The sequence below is a fragment of the Dermacentor albipictus genome, chromosome 4 (genome assembly GCF_038994185.2).
Source record: "Dermacentor albipictus isolate Rhodes 1998 colony chromosome 4, USDA_Dalb.pri_finalv2, whole genome shotgun sequence".
Classification (NCBI taxonomy): domain Eukaryota; kingdom Metazoa; phylum Arthropoda; class Arachnida; order Ixodida; family Ixodidae; genus Dermacentor; species Dermacentor albipictus.
In genome coordinates, this window is record NC_091824.1 from 131,394,652 (window position 1) to 131,420,134 (window position 25,483).

At 47.1% G+C, this 25,483-nt stretch overlaps 1 protein-coding gene across 1 annotated transcript in view; it reads left to right on the plus strand.

Annotated features, from left to right (window-relative positions):
• The window catches only part of LOC135898421 (aminopeptidase N-like), a 38,815-nt gene that overhangs the window by 5,433 nt on the left and 7,899 nt on the right, over positions 1–25,483 (plus strand). The window contains exons 2-11 of the mRNA XM_065427347.2: positions 9,883–10,038; positions 10,915–11,017; positions 13,157–13,277; positions 13,853–14,004; positions 14,681–14,794; positions 17,090–17,224; positions 18,840–18,905; positions 19,625–19,690; positions 23,428–23,588; positions 25,457–25,483. The exon at positions 25,457–25,483 is cut by the window's right edge and continues 65 nt beyond it. Coding sequence (XP_065283419.1) covers positions 9,883–10,038; positions 10,915–11,017; positions 13,157–13,277; positions 13,853–14,004; positions 14,681–14,794; positions 17,090–17,224; positions 18,840–18,905; positions 19,625–19,690; positions 23,428–23,588; positions 25,457–25,483 — 1,101 coding nt within the window. The remainder of the gene's footprint in view (positions 1–9,882; positions 10,039–10,914; positions 11,018–13,156; positions 13,278–13,852; positions 14,005–14,680; positions 14,795–17,089; positions 17,225–18,839; positions 18,906–19,624; positions 19,691–23,427; positions 23,589–25,456) is intronic.

A 25,483-nucleotide genomic window follows, 5' to 3' on the forward strand; every position in this document is an offset into this window, starting at 1 on the left:
GAAACGATCTCGAAGACATAACAACGACACGCCGCCGCCCCGACGAAGTCAGGAAGGCAAGACTACACCGACGAACGACGACTTGACGACGCGACGTTCCAACTTCAGTTCAACATGACGCAGCCGTGATCCGAGGCCACGACCTAACTGCAACGCGAGACAAAGAACCACCGACCTCGACGTGCTTCTCGACGGCCACGCAGTCACTGCCTTAGTCGACACAGGGGCTGATTACTCCGTCATGAGTGGACACATCGCCGCCCAGTTGAAGAAAGTTAAGACTACGTGGGAAGGCCCTCAAATTCGAACCGCTGGAGGACACCTCATCACGCCGTCTGGAGTCTGCACGGCAAGAATTACCGTTCATGACCGGACTTACCCTGCCACCTTCGTTATCCTCCAGCAGTGTTCACGAGACGTCATTCTCGGTATGGACTTCCTGAACCAACACGGCGCAGTCATCGACCTGAAGTCGAAGTCAATAACGCTGTCGGAAGATAAAGCGATACCGCCGGAGAGCCCTCGTAGTCACCACGCCTTGAGTGTGCTCGAAGACCAAGTGAGCATCCCGCCCCGCTCCAGCATTGTTATTTCGGTCGGCACCGAAATACCCGCTGACGTAGAAGGTGTCATCGAAGGCGACCAACGTCTCCTGCTAGACCGTGAAATTTGCGTCGCAAGAGGGATCGCTCGACTGCATGGAGGGAAAACTGAAGTGTTGCTGACAAACTTCAGCCAGGAGTTCAAGCACATCAGCAAGGGCACGACGATCGCGTACATCGAGGAAATTGTGGAAACCGCTAATGCGTTTGTCCTCTCGGATTCCGCCGCATCTACTCCGACGACCATGGTTCCCGAACCAGACTACGACATTAATCCAAGTCTCCCAGTGATTAAGCAACAGCAGCTCAGAAGTCTGCTCCGACGATACAAAGGCTGCTTTTCGACGACATCGAGGATTCGACAAACACCAGTCGCCAAGCATCGCATAATAACCGAGGAGTACGCTCGACCACTCCGCCAAAGCCCTTACCGAGTTTCGCTGCGAGAACGCGAAGCTATAAGAGAACAAGTCGACGAAATGCTGCGCGACGACATCATCCAGCCGTCGAAAAGCCCGTGGGCATCCCCTGTTGTCCTGGTGAAGAAAAAGGACGGAACCCTACGTTTCTGCGTCGATTATCGTCGTCTGAACAAGATCACGAAGAAGGACGTATACCCCCTTCCACGGATAGACGACGCATTGGATCGGCTCTGCAACGCTAAGTACTTCTCGTCGATGGATCTCAAGTCTGGCTACTGGCAAATAGAAGTCGACGAGAGAGATCGCGAAAAGACCGCCTTCATCACGCCAGACGGCCTCTACGAGTTCAAGGTCATGCCATTCGGACTCTGCTCGGCACCTGCAACTTTCCAGCGCGTCATGGACACGGTGTTAGCAGGATTGAAGTGGCAGACCTGCCTTGTTTACTTGGATGACGTCGTCGTCTTCGCCGAAAATTTTGACGATCACCTTAGGCGGCTTACGACAGTACTAGAGGCCATCAAGTCATCAGGGCTCACTCTGAAGCCAGAAAAATGCCGCTTCGCTTACGACGAGCTTCTGTTCCTAGGCCACGTCATCAGTAAATCCGGAGTACGCCCCGACCCCCAGAAAACAGCTGCCATCGCAAAGTTCCCGCAGCCCACCGACAAGAAGGCAGTGCGTAGATTCCTTGGCATGTGTGCCTACTACAGGCGCTTTGTCAAGGACTTTTCACGCATCGCCGAGCCGTTGACACGTCTAACTAAATGTGATGTTGAGTTCAAGTGGGAAACGCCGCAGGCCGACGCATTTGAAGAACTCAAACGACGCATGCAGTCGCCGCCAGTACTTGCGCACTTCGACGAGTACGCCGATACAGAAATCCATACTGACGCCAGTAGCCTAGGCCTCGGTGCCGTTCTAGTCCAGAGGAAAAACGGAGTCGAACAGGTGATATCTTACGCTAGCCGGTCGCTGTCAAAAGCGGAAGGCAACTATTCTACGACCGAAAAGGAATGCCTCGCCATCGTTTGGGCTACAGCTAAATTTCGCCCTTATCTTTATGGCAGGCCATTCAAAGTCGTCAGTGACCATCACGCTTTGTGTTGGCTAGCGAGTATAAAGGATCCTTCAGGACGACTGGCGCGGTGGAGCCTCAGACTACAAGAATACGACATCACTGTAACCTACAAGTCCGGACGAAAACACTCCGATGCCGATTGCCTATCACGTGCCCCCATTGACCCGCCGCCGCAAGATGACGAAGATGACGACGCCTTCCTTGGCATGATAAGCGCGGAAGACTTCGCTGAACAGCAACGGGCAGACCCGGAGCTAAAAGGCCTGGTGGAATATTTGGAAGGGCACACCGACGTTGTCCCCAGGGCATTTAAGCGCGGATTATCTTCCTTCACGCTTCAAAACAATCTCCTCGTGAAGAAGAACTTTTCACCAGTCCGCGCCAACTACCTTCTTGTTGTCCCGTCAGGACTTCGTCCAGAAGTATTGCACGCCCTACATGACGATCCGACCGCTGGACACCTCGGTTTTTCCCGGACACTATCGAGGATACAAGAAAAGTATTATTGGCCGCGCCTGACCGCCGACGTCGCCCGTTATGTCAGAACATGCCGAGACTGTCAGCGACGCAAGACACCGCCAACAAGGCCAGCCGGATTACTACAGCCAATCGAGCCTCCTTGCCGACCATTCCAGCAGATCGGGATGGACTTGCTGGGACCCTTTCCGACGTCAACAACCGGAAATAAGTGGATCGTCGTGGCGACAGACTACCTTACCCGCTTCGCTGAAACTAAAGCACTGCCGAAAGGTAGCGCAGCCGAAGTGGCAAAATTCTTTGTCGAAAACATCCTGCTTCGACACGGCGCCCCAGAAGTCCTCATCACCGACAGAGGAACGGCCTTTACAGCAGAGCTCACCCAAGCCATTCTGAAATACAGTCAGACAAGGCACAGGAGGACCACGGCCTACCACCCGCAGACGAATGGTCTTACGGAGCGGCTGAATAAGACCCTCGCCGACATGCTAGCGATGTACGTCGACGTCGAACACAAGACCTGGGATGCCGTCCTGCCGTACGTAACATTCGCTTACAACACGGCGGTGCAAGAAACAACACAGATCACGCCGTTTATGCTGGTTTACGGCAGGAACCCGATGACGACGCTCGACGCCATGCTGCCCCACGTCACTGACGAAGAGAATGTTGACGTCGCTAGCTATCTCCACCGCGCCGAAGAAGCCCGACAGCTCGCCCGCCTACGGATCAAGACCCAGCAGCGTACCGACAGCCGACACTACAACCTCCGACGACGTTTCGTCGAGTACCAGCCCGGCGACCGTGTTTGGGTATGGACCCCGATACGCCGGCGAGGACTCAGTGAGAAGCTGCTGCGACGCTATTTCGGACCCTACAAGGTCATCCGACGTATTGGCGCACTGGACTATGAGGTCGTGCCAGACGGCATTTCGCACTCACAGCGGCGCCGCGCACGATCTGAAGTGGTCCACGTGGTGCGCCTTAAACCATTTTACGGACGCTGATGAACTTCCTTAGTTTGTTGTTTTCTTTGCTACGAGTGCTTTTCTTTGTTACTTTCGTTTGTTTGCAGCATCGGGTCGATGCTTTTTAAGAGGGGGGTAATGACACGTGTACTTATCTTTATCGGGCAACTACGTTTCGCCGCTTAACAACTGTAATCGCAGAGCGAGGGACGCGCCTGCATGTATCCGACGTTTCTGGAAAGTTATCGACGCTTCTATCCGCGTGTCTGTTGTCGCCGAACCTTGTGGTATCAGATTTCATCGCGTGACACGAATAGTGTAGAACTTTGTGGAAGACACGCGGGTCCCATCCGTTAATCTGGAACATTCGACGACTGATCTATAAAAGCCGACGCGCTTGACTCGCTGATCAGATTTTCGACGATCGCCGACTGTGTTCGCCGCTATCGTTGTGCTTTAAGTGTAGCCTGTTTTGTGGGCACAGGTTCGCCCAATAAAAGCTAGTTTTGTCTTTCACAGTACTGCTACTGTGTTCTCTCTTTACCGTCACTACCACGTGACAATACGCACATGCGATCAAGCGCTGTTGGTAGACGCGCGCATGAATGCGCCCTGCTTTTCGGAGCGCACTTCTCGCCGTATTAGGCTACGCGCCTTTTGTCGAGATGCACCGTTTCATCTTGCGGGCTCACCAAACTTTCGCTTAGACCGACTCCAGAGTACACGGTATCTGCTCGGCTATAAAGCGAATGGTCGGAGGCAGGCACGTACCTCCCGGGGGGGGGGGGGGGGGGGGCGTTAAGCGGCTTAACCCCCCCCTCCAATCCTGCCCACTAGACCATTGCTCACAAACATTTCTAAAGCGCCGCCAAATGGATCTTGAGGCTTAACAGATATCCGGTGGAAAACATCTTGCTGCCTTTTTCACTCCTTTTGTATGGCAGTAGTTGTCGGTATCTCCTGGGCTGTGAATGCTAAATTTCGCATCGATTCGGTGCCCGCGTGATAAACTTGATATGTGTTCAGTCGTCACAATCTATTGAATGGTCGCGCGCATCTCTGTGGCTTCGTTAGTTCAACCTTCTTTGTTTAGGCTGGTGCAGGGACCACGAAAGGGATTTGGTTCGTATTAAGCTGGTCTGTAAGCTCGTGGAACGAGTTGTGGTCGGTGAAAACGACAGTTGCGTTTAGCTTTTCCTTTTGCTTCATTATTTCCCCAAGTGACGACTCGCCGCGACGCTGGCAGATCCTCGGAACCATACACCCGCGATATGGATTAGATAAGGTGGAAAACCCAGTAATGCCAAACAGCGTCCATCATCAAGCCCTGCAATAACCGTTAAACCCATAACCAACGTGACTGACACCCGTTACCTCGTCTGGTCTTTCCCTATCTGTACAGCACTTTTCGTGCAAAATTGGCAACTGGAAACGAAAGCCCTAAGGAGTTGAGAAATTAAGTGATCTACTAAGGGAGAGAACCAAGGCAACAGCCAAACAGGAAGGAAAAGCGCAAATTAAGAAATTTAACCGTTGTCTATAAAAATATTGCGGGATCAACATCTCTCTATTTAAAAAGGAAGTAGAAAAAACGCCGCCGGAAGTGGAGAACAATTCCATGCGTTTTGAATGACGCTTCTACAGTTATCAGTCGATCCGCCTGACTGTAGCCACTTCTCTGCTGTGCTTATGTGGGTGTTTTTCTAACCTTCCGCGGGGGGCACACTACGTTCATAGAACCGCAGCGTCCGGAGCTCTACGCGATTGTACGGGACTGGTGACCACGCATCATTGCACAACTTACTAAATAACACGAGTCGGCTTTGGCACTTAACTTGGAAGAGCAGTAAACGAGGGATCCAAAAGAACTCTGATTGTTGCGCAATTATACATTTCTCTATGTTTCTTTCAGAGCTAATTAAAAATAAAAATGCCACTAGAAATATTTATTTCACACTTTCGCTTGTTTACTTGTTCGTTGCAGCGTTCATTCTGCGCTTCTTTCCTGCGCGAGTCCATTTGATGTGGTTCCTTGTTTGTCAAGTAAAGGAATGGTGTATTTCACAGGCGTACGTGTGAGATATATATATACACCATATTTCATTTCTCTCTTGCGCGTTTACGAGTCTTTATGGCGAATGATGGTCAATATTCACATTACAAATGTACTCGGGAAGGTACAGCCTCCCCTCATTTGCATAGAAATGTTACCTTGAGTTGCCCCCTCCCCCCCCCCCCCCCTATGAAAAATCCTGGGTACGTGCCTGGTCGGAGGAGTATCTGATTTCCGTAGGGCAAACGCGTGCTCGTGCGAACCGCAGATGCGCAGCCGTTGCCATGCCATCGCCGTCACGTTGTCGTGATTCCGTTATCGTTACGCCGTGTTCGTCATGCGGCCGCTTTCATCGCGCCGTTATCATTTCCATCACCGTCACACCATCGTCCACGCACCGCCGTCGTGGTCACGCTTTGAAGCCGTCTACCAAAACATGTCGACGAAATTTGCGCGATCATCGTCATACACCGTTTCTAACGTGTCGAATTGATTTCTACCGTTACTAGAAGTTATTCGCTTACTTTGACCATCATCTTGGACGGTATTTGCGAAAGTTGTTCGTTTGTTTGCCATGAAACTTCGTTTTGTCATGGTAACTCTCTTCATTGCATGTAGAAATGAAGACTTCCATACGGGCTATCGCCGGTAAAACAGAGTCGGGGAGGTGGGCTTCTCCTCATTAAATTGTATGCTGTGGAGAAGTCAGATTTAAAGGTGTTTGCTACATAACGTGCAGACCAATCAAACTGAACCAAAGAGAGCAGATTAAGCCATGCAATGGTAGGGGTAAAACATATTATTGAACTGCTACTGATTCGCAGCGTGAGCAGTGCAAGTGTGCCAGCAAACTCTAGGTTGCTCTGTTGTTTGCGGAAGATTTGCCTCGACAGCGGCAGTTGCTGAACTCCGTGCCAAACGTCACCGCGGATTCACTTTGTGTCTCTTGGGCCAGCTTGGGTCCAATTCCGATGCCGCCTATTCAAATGCATGTAAAACGCAGAAATGCTATTCTTATATAACAACCGGGCCGATTGTAATGAAATTTGCTTCGTTTGAGAGAGAATGCTAAAATTTAGCACTATTCGAAGCGAAATTTTCATTTAGGGCCAGAATTTTTCTTGAAAGAAACTTTCAAAAATTCATAAGGTAAAGAAATTTAAGCACGACGTCTACAAATTTGTAGCTCTGCGCTAAGAACAGATATCGTAGTTCTCTAAGCTGCACCCGATCGAGCATCCAAAGCGGACAATTTTGATCTACCAATTTGCATGTTAGGTGAATTTGTTACATTGCTTGCAAGGGCTTTGCAAAAATCCTATTCACATATTAGCGTTCTATTTGGGAGCCATATGTAATACATACGTTTTGTCCGCTTTAGCTGTACTATTAGATACAGTTTACAGAATTGTGATATCTTTTCTCATTGCTGAGTTGCAGAGTTGCAAACTTCATAGTTCTGTTTTCTGAAAATTTGCAATTTTGAACAACTTTTATAGAAAAGTTGATGGCCTAAACGAAAAATTCGCTGCCAATAGTCACTAGATTATAACTTTTTCTTTAAATGCAACAAACCTCATCAAATTCCGTGCGGTGTTTGCCGAGAAAAACAATTTCTCCTTTCCTATTTATTTGTATGGGAGCCCCCGAGCTAAAGCTTCCTCTTTAGAAGAAGCTTTAGCTCCGAGTCTCCTATCTAAATACACGGGAAAGGAGAAGTTTTTCTGCGTTTTACATGTATCGGAATAGCTGGCATCGAAGTTGGACCCGAGCTAAAGCTTCGTCTTAAGACAGGGACGCCGGGGCATTCCTTACTACCCACAGCGGGGCCGTTCAATGTTACGTACAGGACACCCGGTTGCCCGTTTACCTCGACCACTTACTTTGTCATACATGAGCATGTCGAAACGCGCATAAAAAATGTGAAAGCACGAAAGCAAACATCGTCCTTATGGTAGCACGTGCACATACGCTGGTCTTTCAACCAGCTCAGAGAGGAAGACATACTGAAACGTCCTTATTCTATATCTGCCAGCTTTTACGATTTCATAATCCCCGATTTTTAGGTATTGTTAACGATTGTCATGTTGACACCAATAATTTTTCGTATTATTTTTTTTTTTCGTTTATGACTAGTTTAGGGCAAGGAATATTTTAAAAGAATGAAAAAACAGTCCCCCGCCGATTTTTCAGAGGCTAATTTGCGGATGCGTTCGTTTATTCTGACTAACCAGCAGCAGTGCCATTCTCTCATAGAACCATAGCATAACAGCATCTGAAATTTCAGCCTCCTTTCTCTGAGTATTTGATGAAAAAATTTAAGGACATACCTATTTATTTGTGGTGCAGATCATTCCTGCTGTGATTATGTAGCAGTTTGCCTGTTCACATTGTCCTCAGGGAACAAAGTCTGAGGTTTTCTTTTATTTTTTTTAAGGAGGAGGAGGATCCAACATGAAAAAAAAAAAGACACCAGTGACGATAGTTTCTGCTTCTTCTTGCTCGCAAACCGTATATCCAAACGCGTCGTCCGCAGCTCGGCAGTCTCGGCCGTATGACGAGCCCTCGCCGCATCGGCCCCACAGCGGCGCCGTTCTGCTACCTCCCAGGAGCCCGACCTCCCAGGGCCCGCCCTTCTCAGGACGTGCCATTCTGATATCAGCTTTTGTTTTTTACATTACGTCGGCAACAATATATTCCACCGCAAACGTAATGCGGGCAACTGAAGCCCGACGCAAGTCGGACTCTGTCGAAGCAGGAAGTGGCGGTCACATCGACCCTGCACGAGTTGCTGGGCTAGTTGATTCGACATGCAGAGACAGCAGCGCACGGAAAACGAGGACACAGGAAACGTAAAGCAGATGCCACGAGTGCTCGCGATCATGCCACTCCCACCGCCACGCATGTTACGGCTCGCTCCCTCGTCGGCAAAGTTGGAGTGTGTTGGACGCGTCTTGGTGGGATGTGATGTATGCCAAACCGCCAACGATTTTTGCGCATTTGTGAGAACGTCTAAGGGTTTTCGGTCGCCTAGAAGAATGGACTTTCGGCCGCCGCGAGGGAAGGATCCATTCAGCCTCCAGAAAGTTAATCACCCCTGCGGCCGCCACCGGGAAGATAATGGCCCCTACGGCCACCGCCGCAACATTAATGACCCCTTTGGCCACCGAAGTAATGAATGGACACCGCTTACACTCACAAGAACAATATGAGTTCTTCGTATATAGGGACCTATAGGGACATTCGGGCCCTCTAAGGGTGTATAGTAAGCGACCCCGCCGTACTCCTCTCGTTCTGGCTTCATCATGTAAATAATTTTGCTAAGTTTTTGCAAAAGTGTGCCTCGTTCCTGCCCGGCAACCAGGTGTCCCGACGTCCGTGGCCAGTCTTCCTCGGTAACCTACCACGTGGTTGTGTTGGATGCCAAGCTCAAGGCTTAAGGACCCGACGTTGCAACACGCAGCAAATCGAGCGCAGACATACGCGCTCCTCCAATCCGGTGTGAACCGACGAACGCTGGTTGAAAGAGAATGATTGTGGGGAGAGGAAGACGTGCGAAACTGCCGGCCGAGGCTAACCGAGGCTCACCGCTACCCCTATGACCACCAGGAAGAGGCTCAACGCCTCGGAGAGAGGAAAGGAAAAGGGAAGGACGTCGCGGTCGCAGGACACGTTGCTTGTGGAAGCTTAGTCATGTCTCATTTGCGGAGTCCGGATGCCCATCCTGTAGAATGTTTCCGTATGTAAAAGATTGACTTATTACTTTTCTCCCTGAAGGTGCGCGTATTCTCGGCGTGTTATCTTCAGTCACAACTTCCGTAGCATTCGCCATGACTTCATGCTGGCAGTAGTAGTAGTACTTTAGACTCTGTTCAAAGACATACATCGTCGGAGTGCGAAGCATCAGCAGGATGCTGTCGGTAGATCACTGGCACATTATTAGCTTTCATCAATACCAAGCATTCCGTTCAAAGCGACAGAAAGATGTAGGAACTTTATTGCAGTTTTATGAGGTTTTCAGTGACCCTCATTCCAGGAACTCACTCACTGCGTTCACTGCGAACTCACTGACTGCGGAGTTGTGTTTTTGAGGGGAAGAGTAGCGGTGTGGGCGGCCATGCACATGGGTCAGCACTCGCTTGTACTGCACGCTTTCTTCTTCCACGTTCGTGCACCAGTCTAGGTCAACACTTCATGATGTGATGTCATGTTTGAGTGTTTTTACGTGTAGCCTAAAATACTACGGAAATTTTTTTTCTTTTTTTTTTTACTCTGACAGGTGGGTCTATGGTGCCAACTTCCTGCCGACCGAAGCCAGGCGTACCTTCCCATGTTTTGACGAGCCAGGAATCAAGGCTCCCTTCGTAATTGAGGTCATTCGACCCAACAACCTTCACACACTCTCTAACATGCCCCTGGCAGCAGTTTACAATAAGTGAGTGCTTTGTTTTCGTAATCGGTTATTTTCTTCCCGAGTCGCTTGTCGATTGAAGGCTATAGGAAAACGAGGCAAACTTAGGTCATAATTAGGTGAGTTCGGAGAAGTCTACAGGTCAATGAGACGCCGCAGAGTTTTTCCACATCGAGGACATGTTTAGGCAGGGAACGCAACTGTATACTGTTCAAGATCAGTCATGAGAAAGCAAGTAATCTAAATAATTTTCGTTGACAACGCTTTGCGGTTCGCCCGTTACACAGCAACCACTACATGAAAATGGTCATCGAAGTTTTCGAGAGAATCGGGACCTTTATCGTGAATACTTTCTATAGGCACATGGAATACAAATGTAGGCTACACGGGCTATACACGTGAAAAGCACATGTCTGGGCTAATACATGCCGAAAATATGGAATGAAACGGAAAGTTCGCAACGAAACGAAAGCTTCTCGCATCTGGGGGATTAACTGCACATTTTTTACTCGTAATTTATTGTTTTGGACAGGGTGAATGTGTGTGGAAGCGTATTTTTCATATCTAACCTTAATGCAGTTATTACATCCGCGTCTACGCATGTCACCACTGACGGTTACCGCTTATAACTCTATTAGTGTTAGAAATATGGTCGCCAGATTAGTGGTAGCTGCAGTATACACATGTGCCAAAGTAGATAACATTATGCTCCTCTGACGCTATAGAACACCACAGCAGCTTTTCATTTCATCATTTTTTTTCTCTCTGCCTGCAGCATTACTAGCGTGGTGATGCGAACAGCCCGCTTCGTAATGAATGGTATTTTCGCAATGAGTTACTGCTACGAATTTAAGCTACGGAGTCACAAGATTAGTTAGATTCATTTCTTTTATTCCATAGGCGCGAGGACCGAAAAGCAGACGTGTTCGTCACAAGTTTCAACATGGCGACGTTTTCTGCTGGATTCTTCATATCCGACTTTGTGCCCTTTGGGAACGGCTCGGTACGCACTTTATTATATTAATTCATTGTTTGCCTGCCATTTCTCCTGAGCTGAGTTTCCTGTTGCTTAGGTGTGACAAGTCGGCTTACTGAATGCCGTACCCTTCATTAAAATCAACAGGGCGATATGCACGCGTCCTGTAAGACCATCCGAAATTGAAGCGCATGCTACTGAATGGGGACGAAGCCTTTATGCATGTAAACAAACAATCGTAGTCTACGAATACCACTGTATGAGTGCTAACCGCACATGAGTTATACTAAGTGCCCATTGTCTTTTGGAATAAAAATGATGCGAAAACATTCCTTACCTGGAAAAAAGACGAAGAAATTTACATTCCCTTCCTGCCGCATTTCTACCACGATTGCCGTGTGCTCTGTTTCTAATAATAATCTTCTGTTTCTAATATTACCTGGAGGAAAGGAAAAGAGTAGACCTAGAGTTTTAGCATGTGTTCTCCGACCACAGTAAGCATCGCATGTGGTTCAAGGGAGGCATCAGCGTTCAGCATGCGGAGCCCACAATGGATGCTGCGGCACGGTCACGAAACATTGTACAACTATGGCGCGTGAGGCATCCGGTGTCCTGATGGTGGAATCGCTTGATCTCCGGTCTCACAATCGAGATCGTGTAGGTTTGATCTCGGCTGACGGGACCGTGTTGGCTTCCATCGGCGCAGACAGTTGTCATAGTAAAATTATTACAGTATCAGTTGCGTACAGAGAAACGTTGGTAATATGCAGGCTCTTTCTCTTGTTCTGCATGACAGGAAATAAGTCTAGCGAGTTTCTCCTACGAAGTACTTGTATGGTGAAGCCGGTTTTGTTAACGTTTCGCGCTGCTTTTGGGTCGCACAACAGGCCCAGTGAGAAGTATGATCGCTTGAGCCAGTTTCATTGACATTAGGAACAGAATGAAGTGCAAGTGCTCTGCGCGTGTTGCACTCATACGGCGTCTGTTCCGTCGATGTCTATCGCGGTGTTTCACCATTACACTAAAATGGCTATCACACGCAAAAAATTGTTTGGTTTGTATGTTAAAATATTTATGGAAAGGATGCCAACGTATGTCGCCTCCGCCGTTACTTCATTAAATCTGTTTCTTAGTGCAACGCATCAGTTCACCAATAGCAAGCGTTTCGTTCAAAAAGACAGGAAGATGATGGAACAGTTCTATGAGATTTTCAGTGGCCCTCATTCCAGGAACTCACTCACTGCGTTCGTCAGTCTCAGTTCAAGAAACGCATTGAGGAGTCGTTGATCTTGTGTCTTGGACGCTTGAATCAGCCACCCGATGATGAGAGGCAAGCGGAGTTGGGTTTCTGAGGGGAGGAGTGGCAGGCTGGGTGACAGCAGTGCCAGAGTATGTGTTCTGTGTCGTGGTCTGGTCCGTATTTAGGCCGTGGGGTGTCTGCTGGGCCCCAGATAGGGTTGAGCGCCAGATATGGTTGAGCTTCTCAACGCAGACAGGCGTACCCCGTCTTCATTGTAGTCATCTGCATATTTTTGGAAATGCTTGCGTGACCTTTAATTGCTGGTTTAATGGAGGTGCGCGTGTTGTAACAGTGTCTGGGTTGGATCGTGGATACGTGGCTTGCGGAATGACAGGCGCGCACACTAAGCACACGGCGAGTGTAACCGCCGCGCGGTCTCCCCCTTGCAAAAGGCAGGCCGCAAGACTGATTTTCTCGAAGTAAGCTTTGCCATAACATGCGAGTATACTGGCCCCTGAAAGTCGAAGCTTCGATAAACGAAGGGGCAGAAAATGCGCGCGAAATGCCTTTCTGTAACTCCTTTTAAATATCAGTGGATGTTATCGAAAAGCGTCAGAGACTGCGCACTGTGTACTGAGATCCTATAGCATATTTTTCTATATTTTTCGCGGTGTCCTCACGCCAAGGACGCCGGCTCTCACAGACTGCTGACTGTACGCAGAAGCTGGGTACGCCGAGGGTAGTTCGCCTTCTGGCTTGTAATAGTTCAGAAGTCAGTCTTACGCGAAAGAGTCAGTGGCGTCCTCCGACAGAACTGACTGACCATCTCAATTTACTAGTGCTGGCAACCACTTAACAATTTATGCGCTAAACGATAGCGGTCCGAAGTCAATGACCTCGTTTATTGCTACTTCATTGTTCCGCAGATGAAGCTTTGGACACGCCCTGGCGTAGCAAAAGACGTCGATTTCCTGCTTACGATGGGTCCGCAGATTCTGAAGTTTTACGAAGAATACTTCGCGGCGCCCTATCAAGTTCCAAAGACTGGCAAGTCTTTTTAACTTTCCACTGTTCTAGGTTTTTCACCTCACGCGATATTTTCACTGCAGACTTCACGTGTTCTCTCTCTCTCTCTCTCTCTCTCTCTGTGCGTGCGTGTATGTGTGCGCGCGCGCGTGTGTGTGTTCGTGTGTGTGTGTGTGTGTGTGTGTGTGCTTGTGTGTGTTTGTGTGTGTGTGCGTGTGTGTGCGTGTGCGTGCGTGTGTGTGTGTATGCGTGCGTGTGTGTGTGTGTGCGTGCGTGCGTGTGTGTGTGTCTGTGTGTGTGTGTTTCAGAATAATGAGTTTTCCATAAGATCATTTCCTATGTTGCATCTCTTTTGTTGGTAACATATTTTTAATTCCATTCAATGAAACTGTATTTTCCTTTGACATGGAGGTGCTTGGACTAAAACCGGCGTTCTTTAGCTTGACGATGTTCAGAAACCTATATACACCTTGTGAATGAACTATACAGCTAACCTAGATTTAACCTTTCACCTTCAAATCTCTCTCCTTCTCTCTTTTTTTTTTTGGCACTTCGCCTTCGTTTCTGAGTGCCTCCCTTCCGTTCTTCCCTTGCAGACGTGATCGCCATGGAGCACTACATCAGCGACATTCAAAACATGGGACTCCTGTACCTGCCCGAGTCGGTCGCATTCTACGATGCCGAGGAGTCTTCGATAGCCAAGAGGCAAAGCGTCATGCTTTCTCTTTGTCATGCCTTCTCTCACGAGGTGAGACATTTGAGGCTTCAAGCTAGCTCGCACCAGCGAGATGTTGCGCAAGAGTACACACCGCTTTTTTTGTGCGAATGCAGCAGATGAGGCTAAATAATATCCTAACGCCATCCATTGTCTTGCTAGCTAGGAAGTGAGCTTAAAGCATGTTTGTATATTCTGATAAGTTAATGCAGTTTGCATCTGTATTCTATTTTTAGGGTTGTTTTTTTTCTATGTATAGTGTCGACCATCACAGTGCCGCACAAGCGCTACGTCTTCCTGACAAGTTAGCATGAACCCCGTAACATCATCGCCTCAGTGGTAACGAACTGAACGATGAATGCGTCTGTGCAACCGATGTTGCCGACAAAACGTCGTTACATTTCACAAGACGATCATTGTGCTACCTTTATCGCATGACGTTTGCGACGTAACTTTCCAAAATTTGTGTCGGAGACACTTTGTTAGCCTTTCACACAGCAAAGGTTAAAAGCAACTGCGAAATGCGCGCAGTGATGGACACAGACATACGGACACAATAGCGTTTCCGATAGATTATTAGTTTAGTGGTTAGGTCGACTAAGATTATTTTATTTATTGCCGCAGACTTTTTCAAAAAATATATATAGACGTGTAGCTTAAATAGACACTTCATCTTTTCATTTATTTTTTCATTTATTATTTTTTACAGTGGTTCGGAAATTTAGTTTCTCCGGAGTGGTGGGACGACGTGTGGCTGATGGATGGATTTGCAACGTACTTCCAGTACCGCTGTCTCGAGTATTTCGACCAGTCATCTAAATCGGTAACGGCGTTGTCATTGCAATTTTTAGTTGACTGTTATGTTTCTAACAATTTATTTTACGTTTTCCTCTTATTTTCTCGGCATTGATTATATCTTGAAATGACGTTGTTGTCACGTTGCCAAGCCGGGGCGTATACTCTTGGCTCGAGTGCAAATTAATGGAAATCTCAGCAGTGAAATATGTCCGTTCCGAAAGGGGGGTATCAAACATGGAATTGGGTATAGATTTTTCAAGTAAAAACACTCACAAGACAGGAACTGCGAGATTATGGCGAAGGTAACTGGAAACAGGCTTCCATAATTAAAAGAGCCGATCGCTTGCGGTTTCGCATTCGCTACAGTGGGGACACCGTCGCCAGCACATTATTTTAAGTCTATAGTGATCCAATTTCAGTACATAAAATGCGCGGACTTCCTGTTCCGAGGCGTCTGTGCCAACCACGCCGCCGGAAGTCTTATGCGCAGCCTTCCAGGACGCTTACGTCACTTGTTTAAGCGCAAAACTTTGTTAAGCTATTGGGCTGTGCTTGACCTGTATCTATTCTGGCAAAATCACATGGCCTTGTCACGATTCATGAAATTCACGGCTGCTCACAAACATTCAAATGCAATATTTTTGGTACAGGCAAGACCTAATGTACGTATGTGCGATCTTATATATATATAAATATAGACTAAGCCTGGCACGCAGCCTGGATTTAAATTGTGCTACGTGTACTAAAGTATGCGCGACCAACGTAGTGCTGTGTTGTTTTCAAGGCTGCAAACGAAAACTGGGCTGATATTCGACTATGGGGTGCGTTGAACCCGCACCCGATATTTTTTTGGCTGTGCCTGTGAGTTGTGATTCACCGTAAACGGATGAACTTCTGAATTTGTTGACATTATCAATTGAAGCACTGTTAACTTTACCTTCCTGCTTATGACAATAAGGCATGGTTATGCGTCACGGCACCGGATTAATTCGCGTTTTACCTCTCGTTTCTTCAAGAGTTGGCGAGAAGAAGCTCAGGTGTTACACACGGCTCAAAACTGCGAGCTTTTATTGTATCACTACTTCATGAAGCCTCACGTATACCATGAAGTACAATGCCATATTAGGGGAGCAAGCGTAAACGTTAACATATATAGCTGATTCACTGCTACGAACGGCAAAAGAAACGGGACGCAAAGTAAGGAAAAGAATAAGTTGTTTCCACCAGTCCTGTGTGCAGATAGCAGTGGTGAATTCGTATGAGGGGAATCAGCTGTCAACTCTACTATAAACGCATACTCTCAACAACATGCTGTGGTAGCTCCATGCGGTCAACGTTCATCACCAGAAAATTGTCCTGCTACGCGCAATCACTAACTATAGGTGTTAAATGGCGTGAAAACAGTCGCAGTATACTATATATTTGCCGTATACGTTGCAGTCTTCTAGTGGCGATATTAACAGTTTAAACAAATGCCACCGAACTGTGCTAAAATACTTGTAAGCAAGCAGCAGACCATCGGCAATGTTAATGAAATATCGTGGAAGCACACAGGAGGTCGTTGCTTACAAACCTTAGTATCTATCTGCCCAAGCATATGTACACTGATATCTCAGCGCATGCGGTCAATGTGCAACTTTTATCACGTGCTTCTAACGCATATGAAAAATACCTGCATTTGCTCACATACATCATACCGAAAATTTTGCCAAATATTTGAAGGCGACTGAAAAACAAAGAAGGAAGCAGTCGCATTTCGCGAAGATTATCGCGCGATGAATATACGATATCACGCGCTATAGGTGTAATTACAATTCAATTCATGGCCGCATCTGTCAGTTTAGAAATATACTTACCAAAAATGATACAGTGAAAGCAGTGATATAATCTGCCTAGCTATGAACCGGAGTGTGGATATATTAATGAACATTCTTCAAAAAATAGAATTCTGCCGCCCCATTTGTAATTGTGTGTAACTCGCTGTGGCGATCTGCAACCAAGCCCAAGTTTGGTGCATTACACACGTAAGCACTGAAGCCGTCAGTGCGGTTGTAGAACGGAAACCCCTCTCAGGAACAAGCATATCGTCAAGCGGACTTGTCTTCGCGAAGAGATGATATTCTGTTCGTAGAATGTAACTATAAGTGGTCCCAAATGGAAAGGTGCAGATACGTGCCCGAGGCTGTTGGGGAACTACTTGGGGAACTCTACTTGAAGCCCACTTGGGGGACTCAATGCTCTACAATATACAGTGAGATATTTACTTATATCTATTGGTTACACTTGCGATCTTTTTCCTGTTTTCTTTAATACCCCTTAGTACGACCTCATGGTGGTCAACGAGGTCGTTCCAGTAATGAAGCACGACATTATGAAGTACGCTCCGGCTGTGGTCACAAGCGTCGACACCCAGTACAGGATCTACCAGTCATTCAACGTCTTCAGCACTCAGAAGGTGCGCTTTTCTGTCCAGCTTTATTTGCTAGTGCTGTCTGTTCACAATCCTCATTACGTTTCAAAAGGATCTATTTTTGATATATAGCACGTTGTCAAACTACCGTGCTATGTTCACAACGTGCTGCAATGAAGCGATACTTGCGCTTACTGTTTTCTCCGAGCGGCAGCCAGAGTCTGAACAACGGTACTTGCACAGAGACACGAAAGGCATTAGACAAATATACAACTCAGAGCGGCGTGACCCAAGAGGTTGCTCTGCGGTATGTCTATGAAACACCTTTTAGCCAAGCACGCACGCATTGCCGTTACCGTAATACGTCGCGTTACTTATACGCACTCGGGCGTTAGTGACACCTTCCAAGTCTTCGTTTAACCAATAATTGCGGAACTATTACTGCTGTAATGCCACTTGTAAAGTAATATTTCTTCCTTCGATGAGGACCGTATAACACAATGGTTTCTACACAGCATTAGAAGATGTATCTATGCACCAGTGCTTCTATTTCTGGGTGATGATAAGAAAAGCCATACGTCGGTGGTAGGAGGATCCATGGTAGGCGAGTTTCCCGTTACCCTATAACATTCATTCACTGCCATATTTCGCCAGCAAGTTTAATGTGAAACCTCAGCGTTCAGCTCAATGTCAGTTATTCATCATTAAGTGCAAAGAGCAGTCGCCCTGTCTCCTCGTCCAGATGCTTTCAGTATGCTTTCATTATCTGCTTTACTTTCTGGCGTGTAAACTTCTCTTGTTCAGACATAATCTAAATCACTTCTTCCGTATATCTTGTAATGGTTACGCTAAGTTCCTTACATTAGGGCATCTCTTCACATAAGCGTCGTTTAAAGTGTTCTAAGTGCGAACGCAATGGGCGGGAAAGGGGTGACAGCGACTCCATTCAGTACCCAAGGGTCTGCGCCCGCGGCCTTCACCAATCCAGCCTCCATTTCAGCGGCTCTCTCGACGGTCTCTTAAGCCCCGTGCTAGCTCAGTAGCTATAGCGTTGCTCTGCGGAGCACGAGGTCACTGGGTCGATATCTTGGCCGCGGCGGCGGCCAACATTCGGTGAGGGGAGAATGCAAAAACGCTCGTTCGCTTGTAAAGACGCTTGTGCCTTGCACTGGGCGCGCGTCACAAATCCCCAGGTATGCCTCGTAATCAGATGGCGGCTTATGCATGTGAAACCACGGAACTTAACTTTAATTTTGACACACCTTTAGATGCCTTTGCCAAGCGTAGGCTTTGGCTGCTAAAGTTCTCTTTTGTAATTTTATAGGGTGTCGTGCGCAAAGGCGCTGTGATGACGACGGCGATTTAAGTTTTCTGCGCATGGGCACTTGAAGAGAACGATGATATTTCAGAATCTTTTAAGGCACGCCTTCCTGTTTTCGACCTTTTTTTGCGTCACAGAACTGGTGTTGGACACTCTGGCCACATGATCTTATCGAACAAAGATTACTTCTGAGGTATTTAGTGTTCCTATTACGTGTTTCGACGAAGAACATTTACCGGTGTCGGCTTATACAGCTTTGGCTTTGTCATGATAAAGAGCTTGTTCTTGAGTACTTTCTGCCAATTATTGTGTTCTTTTTTTTTTTCTTCCTTACTTTAGGCTGTCGCGCTCCTGCGCATGCTCGATATGGCTGTCGGAGAAGAAACCTTCAAGAGGGGCATACACGTAAGTTACTTCTTGCCGTTGTAATGCACTGTCATCCATTGTAGAGAATTTTCGTAGAAAAGCAAGCTTTGCCGACTACCCGTTGCTCGGCGGTTTCACGCAGCAACCAGTAAGTGCATACTGAAAGCGCTGCGTGAACAAATACGCAGTACACAGCCGTCTTTGCGGGTTTAGAAAGTGTCGATGACTGGTTCTACAGCTGATGCCAATGATGTGCGTTTTCCGGTCGCTTCGACTGAGGCATTTCAGTATGCGTTGAATGCCAATGCTCTGTTCATGCTTAAATTTTGACAGTGTTAAAAGAATGAATAAGAATAAGAATAAGAATGTGTAAGAATGAATACTTAGTAGACACCCACGTCTTTCATAGACGAAGCCATATGTCTGGAAAATAAATAAATAAATAAATAAATAAATAAATAAATAAATAAATAAATAAATAAATAAATAAATAAATAAATAAATAAATAAATAAATAAATAAATAAATAAATAAATGTTCCCGTGGGTCGATGTTGTCGTGAATTTTTGTACTCCGGCTGGATTGCAGTGGTAATCGCCTTGTCACTTAACTCTAGGACCATTATTTTCTGCTCACGCAGATTCAGCTAAAGAAAATGAGAATTTAAGAAAATCATGAGAACTTTACGTTAACAAGCTCGTCAGTTTTTCATCATTGTTCTTCAGTGGTTTACCATTGCACAAACTTTCCCATTGCAGAATATCCTCGACAAAAGAATGTTCGGCAACGTGACGTCGGCATTCGTCTGGGAGGCATTTACAGAGGTAACACCTTTTAAACAAAAATTTAGGGGTCGAATGCGAGATTAGCGATCTATCACACCGTTTCTTCTTTCTCTTCATATACTGCTGTGGTATAGCTTAAGGCGCAAAAAGTCCGGGATCATAATGCATGATTTAAGCATTCAGTATGTCCGCAAACTACGATAACTTTATTACCTTATAATACGATTAACAGAAAATGAAATGATGTTCTGGCTTTGCGAAGGTTCTGCTTAAGGTCCCACTAAGTGCGACAGTTTTTTATCTGAAGAGCGCAACAATGACCTTATTGTTCCTAAGTTCATTTGTTACTCGCTTTTACTGTTTAGTTTCCACTTACAATTAGTAAACTGGTTAGTACACTCCGGTATGGATATACATATTTAAATAAAGAAGTCAGCAGATGTGGCCCTACTTGATCAGAAGAATCACATTTTACAAAGCTTTCAGTGTGTACTACTAGCCACGGGAGTATCTTGTGTTCGCGTTGGAAACGTGAACGAGGTAACATGAAATATACGGTGGGGATACTCCCGCAGGCCTTGTTACTTTGAGGCTGTCTTGTACGCTGTCTGCGCTCTTGTTGGCCGTATGCGAGCACATCACCCGAATACAAATCCCAATGGGACAAGGAAATTTACCACAAACGCGATTGTGTTTGCGTGTGCGCGCTGTCTCTCTCTCTCTCACACGCAAGCACAAATGCGCTTGCATGAGCGGAAACACATGCTTGCGAGTAATACATTAGAGAGTTTTATATTAGGGGACGCAAGCTAGGCTTGCGTGCGCAAGAACGAGGGGCGACGGTACTGCGCATGCGCAGACCAAGACGTGGGCGTCCGGAAACACATGCTTGCGAGTAACACATTAGAGAGTTTTAGGTGAGGGTACGCAAGCCGCTTGCGTCCGCTCACCTAAAACTCTCTATTACTCGCAAGCATGTGTTTCCGGACCCCTACGTCTTGGTCTCCGCATGCGCATTACCGTCGCCCCTAGTTCTTGCGTACGCAAGCCGCTGGCGTCACCTAACCTAAAACTCTCTATTGGACTACTACACGCGGCGGACACATTGCGTATGCTTATACTTACGTTCACACACATATTCACACTATCAATCAGGTGATAGAGAAATGTGCGGAATATAACCAACCCTTATATATAGCTTTCATTGATTACGAGAAAGCGTTTGATTCTGTCGAAACCTCAGCAGTCATGGAGGCATTACGGAATCAGGGTGTAGACGAGCCGTATGTAAAAATACTGAAAGATATCTATAGCGCCTCCACAGCCACCGTAGTCCTCCATAAAGCAAGCAACAAAATCCCAATAAAGAAAGGCGTCAGGCAGGGAGGTACGATTTCTCCAACGCTATTCACAGCGTGTTTACAGGTGGTGTTCAGAGACCTGGATTGGGAAGAATTGGGGATAAAAGTTAATGGAGAATACCTTAGCAACTTGCGATTCGCTGATGATATCGCCTTGCTTAGTAACTCAGGGGACCAATTGCAATGCATGCTCACTGACCTGGAGAGGCAAAGCAGAAGAGCGGGTCTAAAAATTAATCTGCAGAAAACTAAAGTAATGTTTAACAGTCTCGGAAGAGCAGCAATTTACCATAGGCAGCGAGGCACTGGAAGTCGTAAAGGAATACATCTACTTAGGGCAGGTAGTGACGGCGGATCCGGATCATGAGACGGAAATAATCAGAAGGATAAGAATGGGCTGGGGTGCGTTTGGCAGGCATTCTCAGATCATGAACAGCAGGTTGCCATTATCCCTCAAGAGAAAAGTATATAATAGCTGTGTCTTACCAGTACTCACCTACGGGGCAGAAACCTGTAGGCTTACGAAAAGGGTTCTGCTCAAATTGAGGACGACGCAACGAGCTATGGAAAGAAGAATGATAGGTGTAACGTTAAGGGATAAGAAAAGAACAGATTGGGTGAGGGAACAAACGCGATATAATGACATCTTAGTTGAAATCAAGAAAAAGAAATGGGCATCGGCAGGACATGTAATGAGGAGGCAAGATAACCGAGGGTCATTAAGGGTTACGGACTGGATCCCAAGGGAAGGGAAGCGTAGCAGGGTGCGGCAGAAAGTTAGGTGGGCGGATGAGATTAAGAAGTTTGCAGGGACGGCATGGCCACAATTAGTACATGACCGGGGTTGTTGGAGGAGTATGGGAGAGGCCTTTGCCCTGCAGTGGGCGTAACCAGGCTGATGATGATGATGATGATACTTACGTTATCGTGTCGAGGCCTGCCTAAAACTCTCTATTGGACTACTACATGCGGCGGACACATTGCGTATGCTTATACTTACGTTTTCGTGTCGAGGCCTGCCTAAAACTCTCTATTGGACTACTACACGCGGCGGACATATGGTGTATGCTTATACTTACGTTTTCGTGTCGAGGCCTGCCTAAAACTCTCTATTGGACTACTACATGCGGCGGACACATTGCGTATGCTTATACTTACGTTTTCGTGTCGAGGCCTGCCTAAAACTCTCCATTGGACTACTACACGCGGCGGACATATGGTGTATGCTTATACTTAGGTTTTCGTGTCGAGGCCTGCCTAAAACTCTCTATTGGAGTACTACACGCGGCGGACACATTGCGTATGCTTATACTTACGTTTTCGTGTCGAGGCCTGCCTAAAACTCTCTATTGGAGTACTACACGCGGCGGACATATGGCGTATGCTTATACTTACGTTTTCGTGTCGAGGCCTGCCTAAAACTCTCTATTGGACTACTACACGCGGCGGACACATTGCGTATGCTTATACTTACGTTTTCGTGTCGAGGCCTACCTAAAACTCTCTATTGGAGTACTACACGCGGCGGACACATTGCGTATGCTTATACTTACGTTTTCGTGTCGAGGCCTGCCTAAAACTCTCTGTTGGACTACTACACGCGGCGGACACATGGCGTATGCTTATACTTACGTTTTCGTGTCGAGGCCTGCCTAAAACTCTCTATTGGACTACTACACGCGGCGGACACATGCATTGCGTATGCTTATACTTACGTTTTCGTGTCGAGGCCTGCCTAAAACTCTCTATTGGGCTACTACACGCGGCGGACATATTGCGTATGTTTATACTTACGGTATCGTGTCGAGGCCTGCCTAAAACTCTCTGTTGGACTGCTACATGCGGCGGACACATGCATTGCGTATGCTTATACTTACGTTTTCGTGTCGAGGCCTGCCTAAAACTCTCTATTGGGCTACTACACGCGGCGGACATATTGCGTATGCTTATACTTACGTTATCGTGTCGAGGCCTGCCTAAAACTCTCTATTGGACTACTACACGCGGCGGACACATGCATTGCGTATGCTTATACTTACGTTTTCGTGTCGAGGCCTGCCTAAAACTCTCTATTGGGCTACTACACGCGGCGGACACATTGCGTATGCTTATACTTACGTTATCGTGTCGAGGCCTGCCTAAAACTCTCTGTTGGACTGCTACATGCGGCGGACACATTGCGTATGCTTATACTTACGTTTTCGTGTCGAGGCCTACCTAAACTCTCTATTGGAGTACTACACGCGGCGGACACATTGCGTATGCTTATACTTACGTTTTCGTGTCGAGGCCTACCTAAAACTCTCTATTGGAGTACTACACGCGGCGGACACATTGCGTATGCTTATACTTACGTTTTCGTGTCGAGGCCTGCGTCTCTGACTGCGCGCTGTGCGGTTCCCCTATATCGGGCAGGCGCAGCCGAAGAAGCGGCCCTTGGACGTGAAGAATGTTCTGGAACCGTGGGTCACTCAGCCGGGATTCCCCGTGCTCATGGTGAATCGCGTCTACGACGAAAACGCAGCCACGCTCGTGCAGAGCAAGTTTGCGCTCGAACCTGAGGAGCGGGAGTCGAGGTGAGGCACTCCGGGCGTTCCGCAAAGGTGCTGTAAGGGGTACATATACACTTTGCAGCTAATAACGTGAGTTTGAGAAGTCTAGTTAGCGAAAATTCGTTAATCAACTTTTTTTTTTCATTAGAACCTTGAGGGCAGTTTCTTGACATGGCATATTTGTGGGCAGTCGCATTTGAATGCTTACCCATTAAAAAAAAAACTTAAATGTCGCACGAAATTATGGATATTCATAAGCGAACTTCAACGCCTCAATTCAGTAAATAGCAATACCCAGCGCGCCGTGAGCGCAGAAAAGGGAACTCCTTCAGATGAAAACGCTCCGTGACGAAGTGCGTGACGGAGTCTGAATGATGGCACGTTGCGGCAGATGCCTGCGAGGCAAAACGTGCCGTATCAGTAACTGCCGCGACGTTCAGTTTTAAACTTCGTCGTGCTTTTCGTCACGGGGCGTTTCTGTTTTACGTAGTACCGGGGCTGCCTTTCCTGCACTCGGGGCGCGCTCGGTTTTCATATGTCCTGCATCGAGCGTTGATATTCGAATATCTCGAATCGCGTGCGATATTCGTTTTTTTTAAGTTGACGTGCATTAAAATGTTACTGCCTCCAAATTTTTCATATAGACAACCGGGCCCCCAAGGTCATAATAAAAGAGATAATTAAGTAATATTTCTCAGTTGTTCTTTCGAAACTTCCGTTATTCGTGGTAAAGTATGTCGGTTCCCCCAAGCAACTCCTCCGCAACAAAAGCTCAAGTTCGCTATGCTCATAGCCTGTATAAATATATCTGTAGTTAAAGAAAAGTACCCTGGGGCCCTATAACGTAAAACTATTCCAATATGTTTTTATTCCAATCTCCTGACGTCAAATTTGCGTAACCACCGACGTAAACACCGGGCGGTCACCCGCAGGGTTGTGTGAACAGACCAATCAAACGCTCTCCTCGTTCATAGAAGGTCACTTTTGTTTGCTTGAAAAATGCATTACATTGCCTACACATAGCGTCTTGTCTTATCTAATTGCTTGACAAGAGGCGAGGAAAATGCTCAAGTGGAGAGGGATTCGAAGGGGCAGAGCCAGTGCACCGAAAATCGATAACCGGAGGAAGAGGGTGGTGCCGGCGTCTGCGATTGGTCCACTTTCCTTACTTTGCTTGCGGTGGCTCGTCGAAAATCGCGGCGGCATGCAACGGAAGCTTAAGAATGACGCTAAAACGGATTCCCAGCAAAGAAGAGTTAGCCGAATGACATCGCAAACGTTCCTAAAGTGCTCAAAAACGTTACACGGCCATGCAAGAAGTTTTACTATACGCAAATAAACCCATGCGCTCCGGCAGGTGCGAGTAGCCAGCGCCTGAGCTATCGGCGGCAGCCATCTTTTATTACTTTCGGAACGGGGCAGCCTCTGGCTATTCAGAAGAAAATTCAGTTTTGTTCGGCATATTAATACATCTTTAATGCGTACACATCACTTTGACGCAGTGAGTTTTCGCGGTTTTGTGACGTCGCGTGACAGGCAGGTGAGGTGGGTGCAGCCCGAAAACTTTTGACCAATTGCCGGGGGCTAATGGCGCAAAGGCGTCGAATCAGAAATAACTGTTTTTCTTTTTTTCGGTCAAATCATGCATAATCAGTGAGTACACATCATATCAGATTGGGAGGTATCGCGGTTTTCGTGACGTCGCGTGACAGACAGGTGAAGTGGGCGTGGTCCAAAAAAATTGTTTACCAATCGCGGAGGACTGATAGCAGAAATGGAATAGAAAAGTTTGGAATAGTTTTACGTTATAGCGCCCCTGTATGCTACCACTCGTAACCTAGCGCGTCCTCGACGATCAGCTGACAGGCGGCGTTTCTTTGCGTTTATTACAGGTCCACATGGCCGATCCCAATCTCATT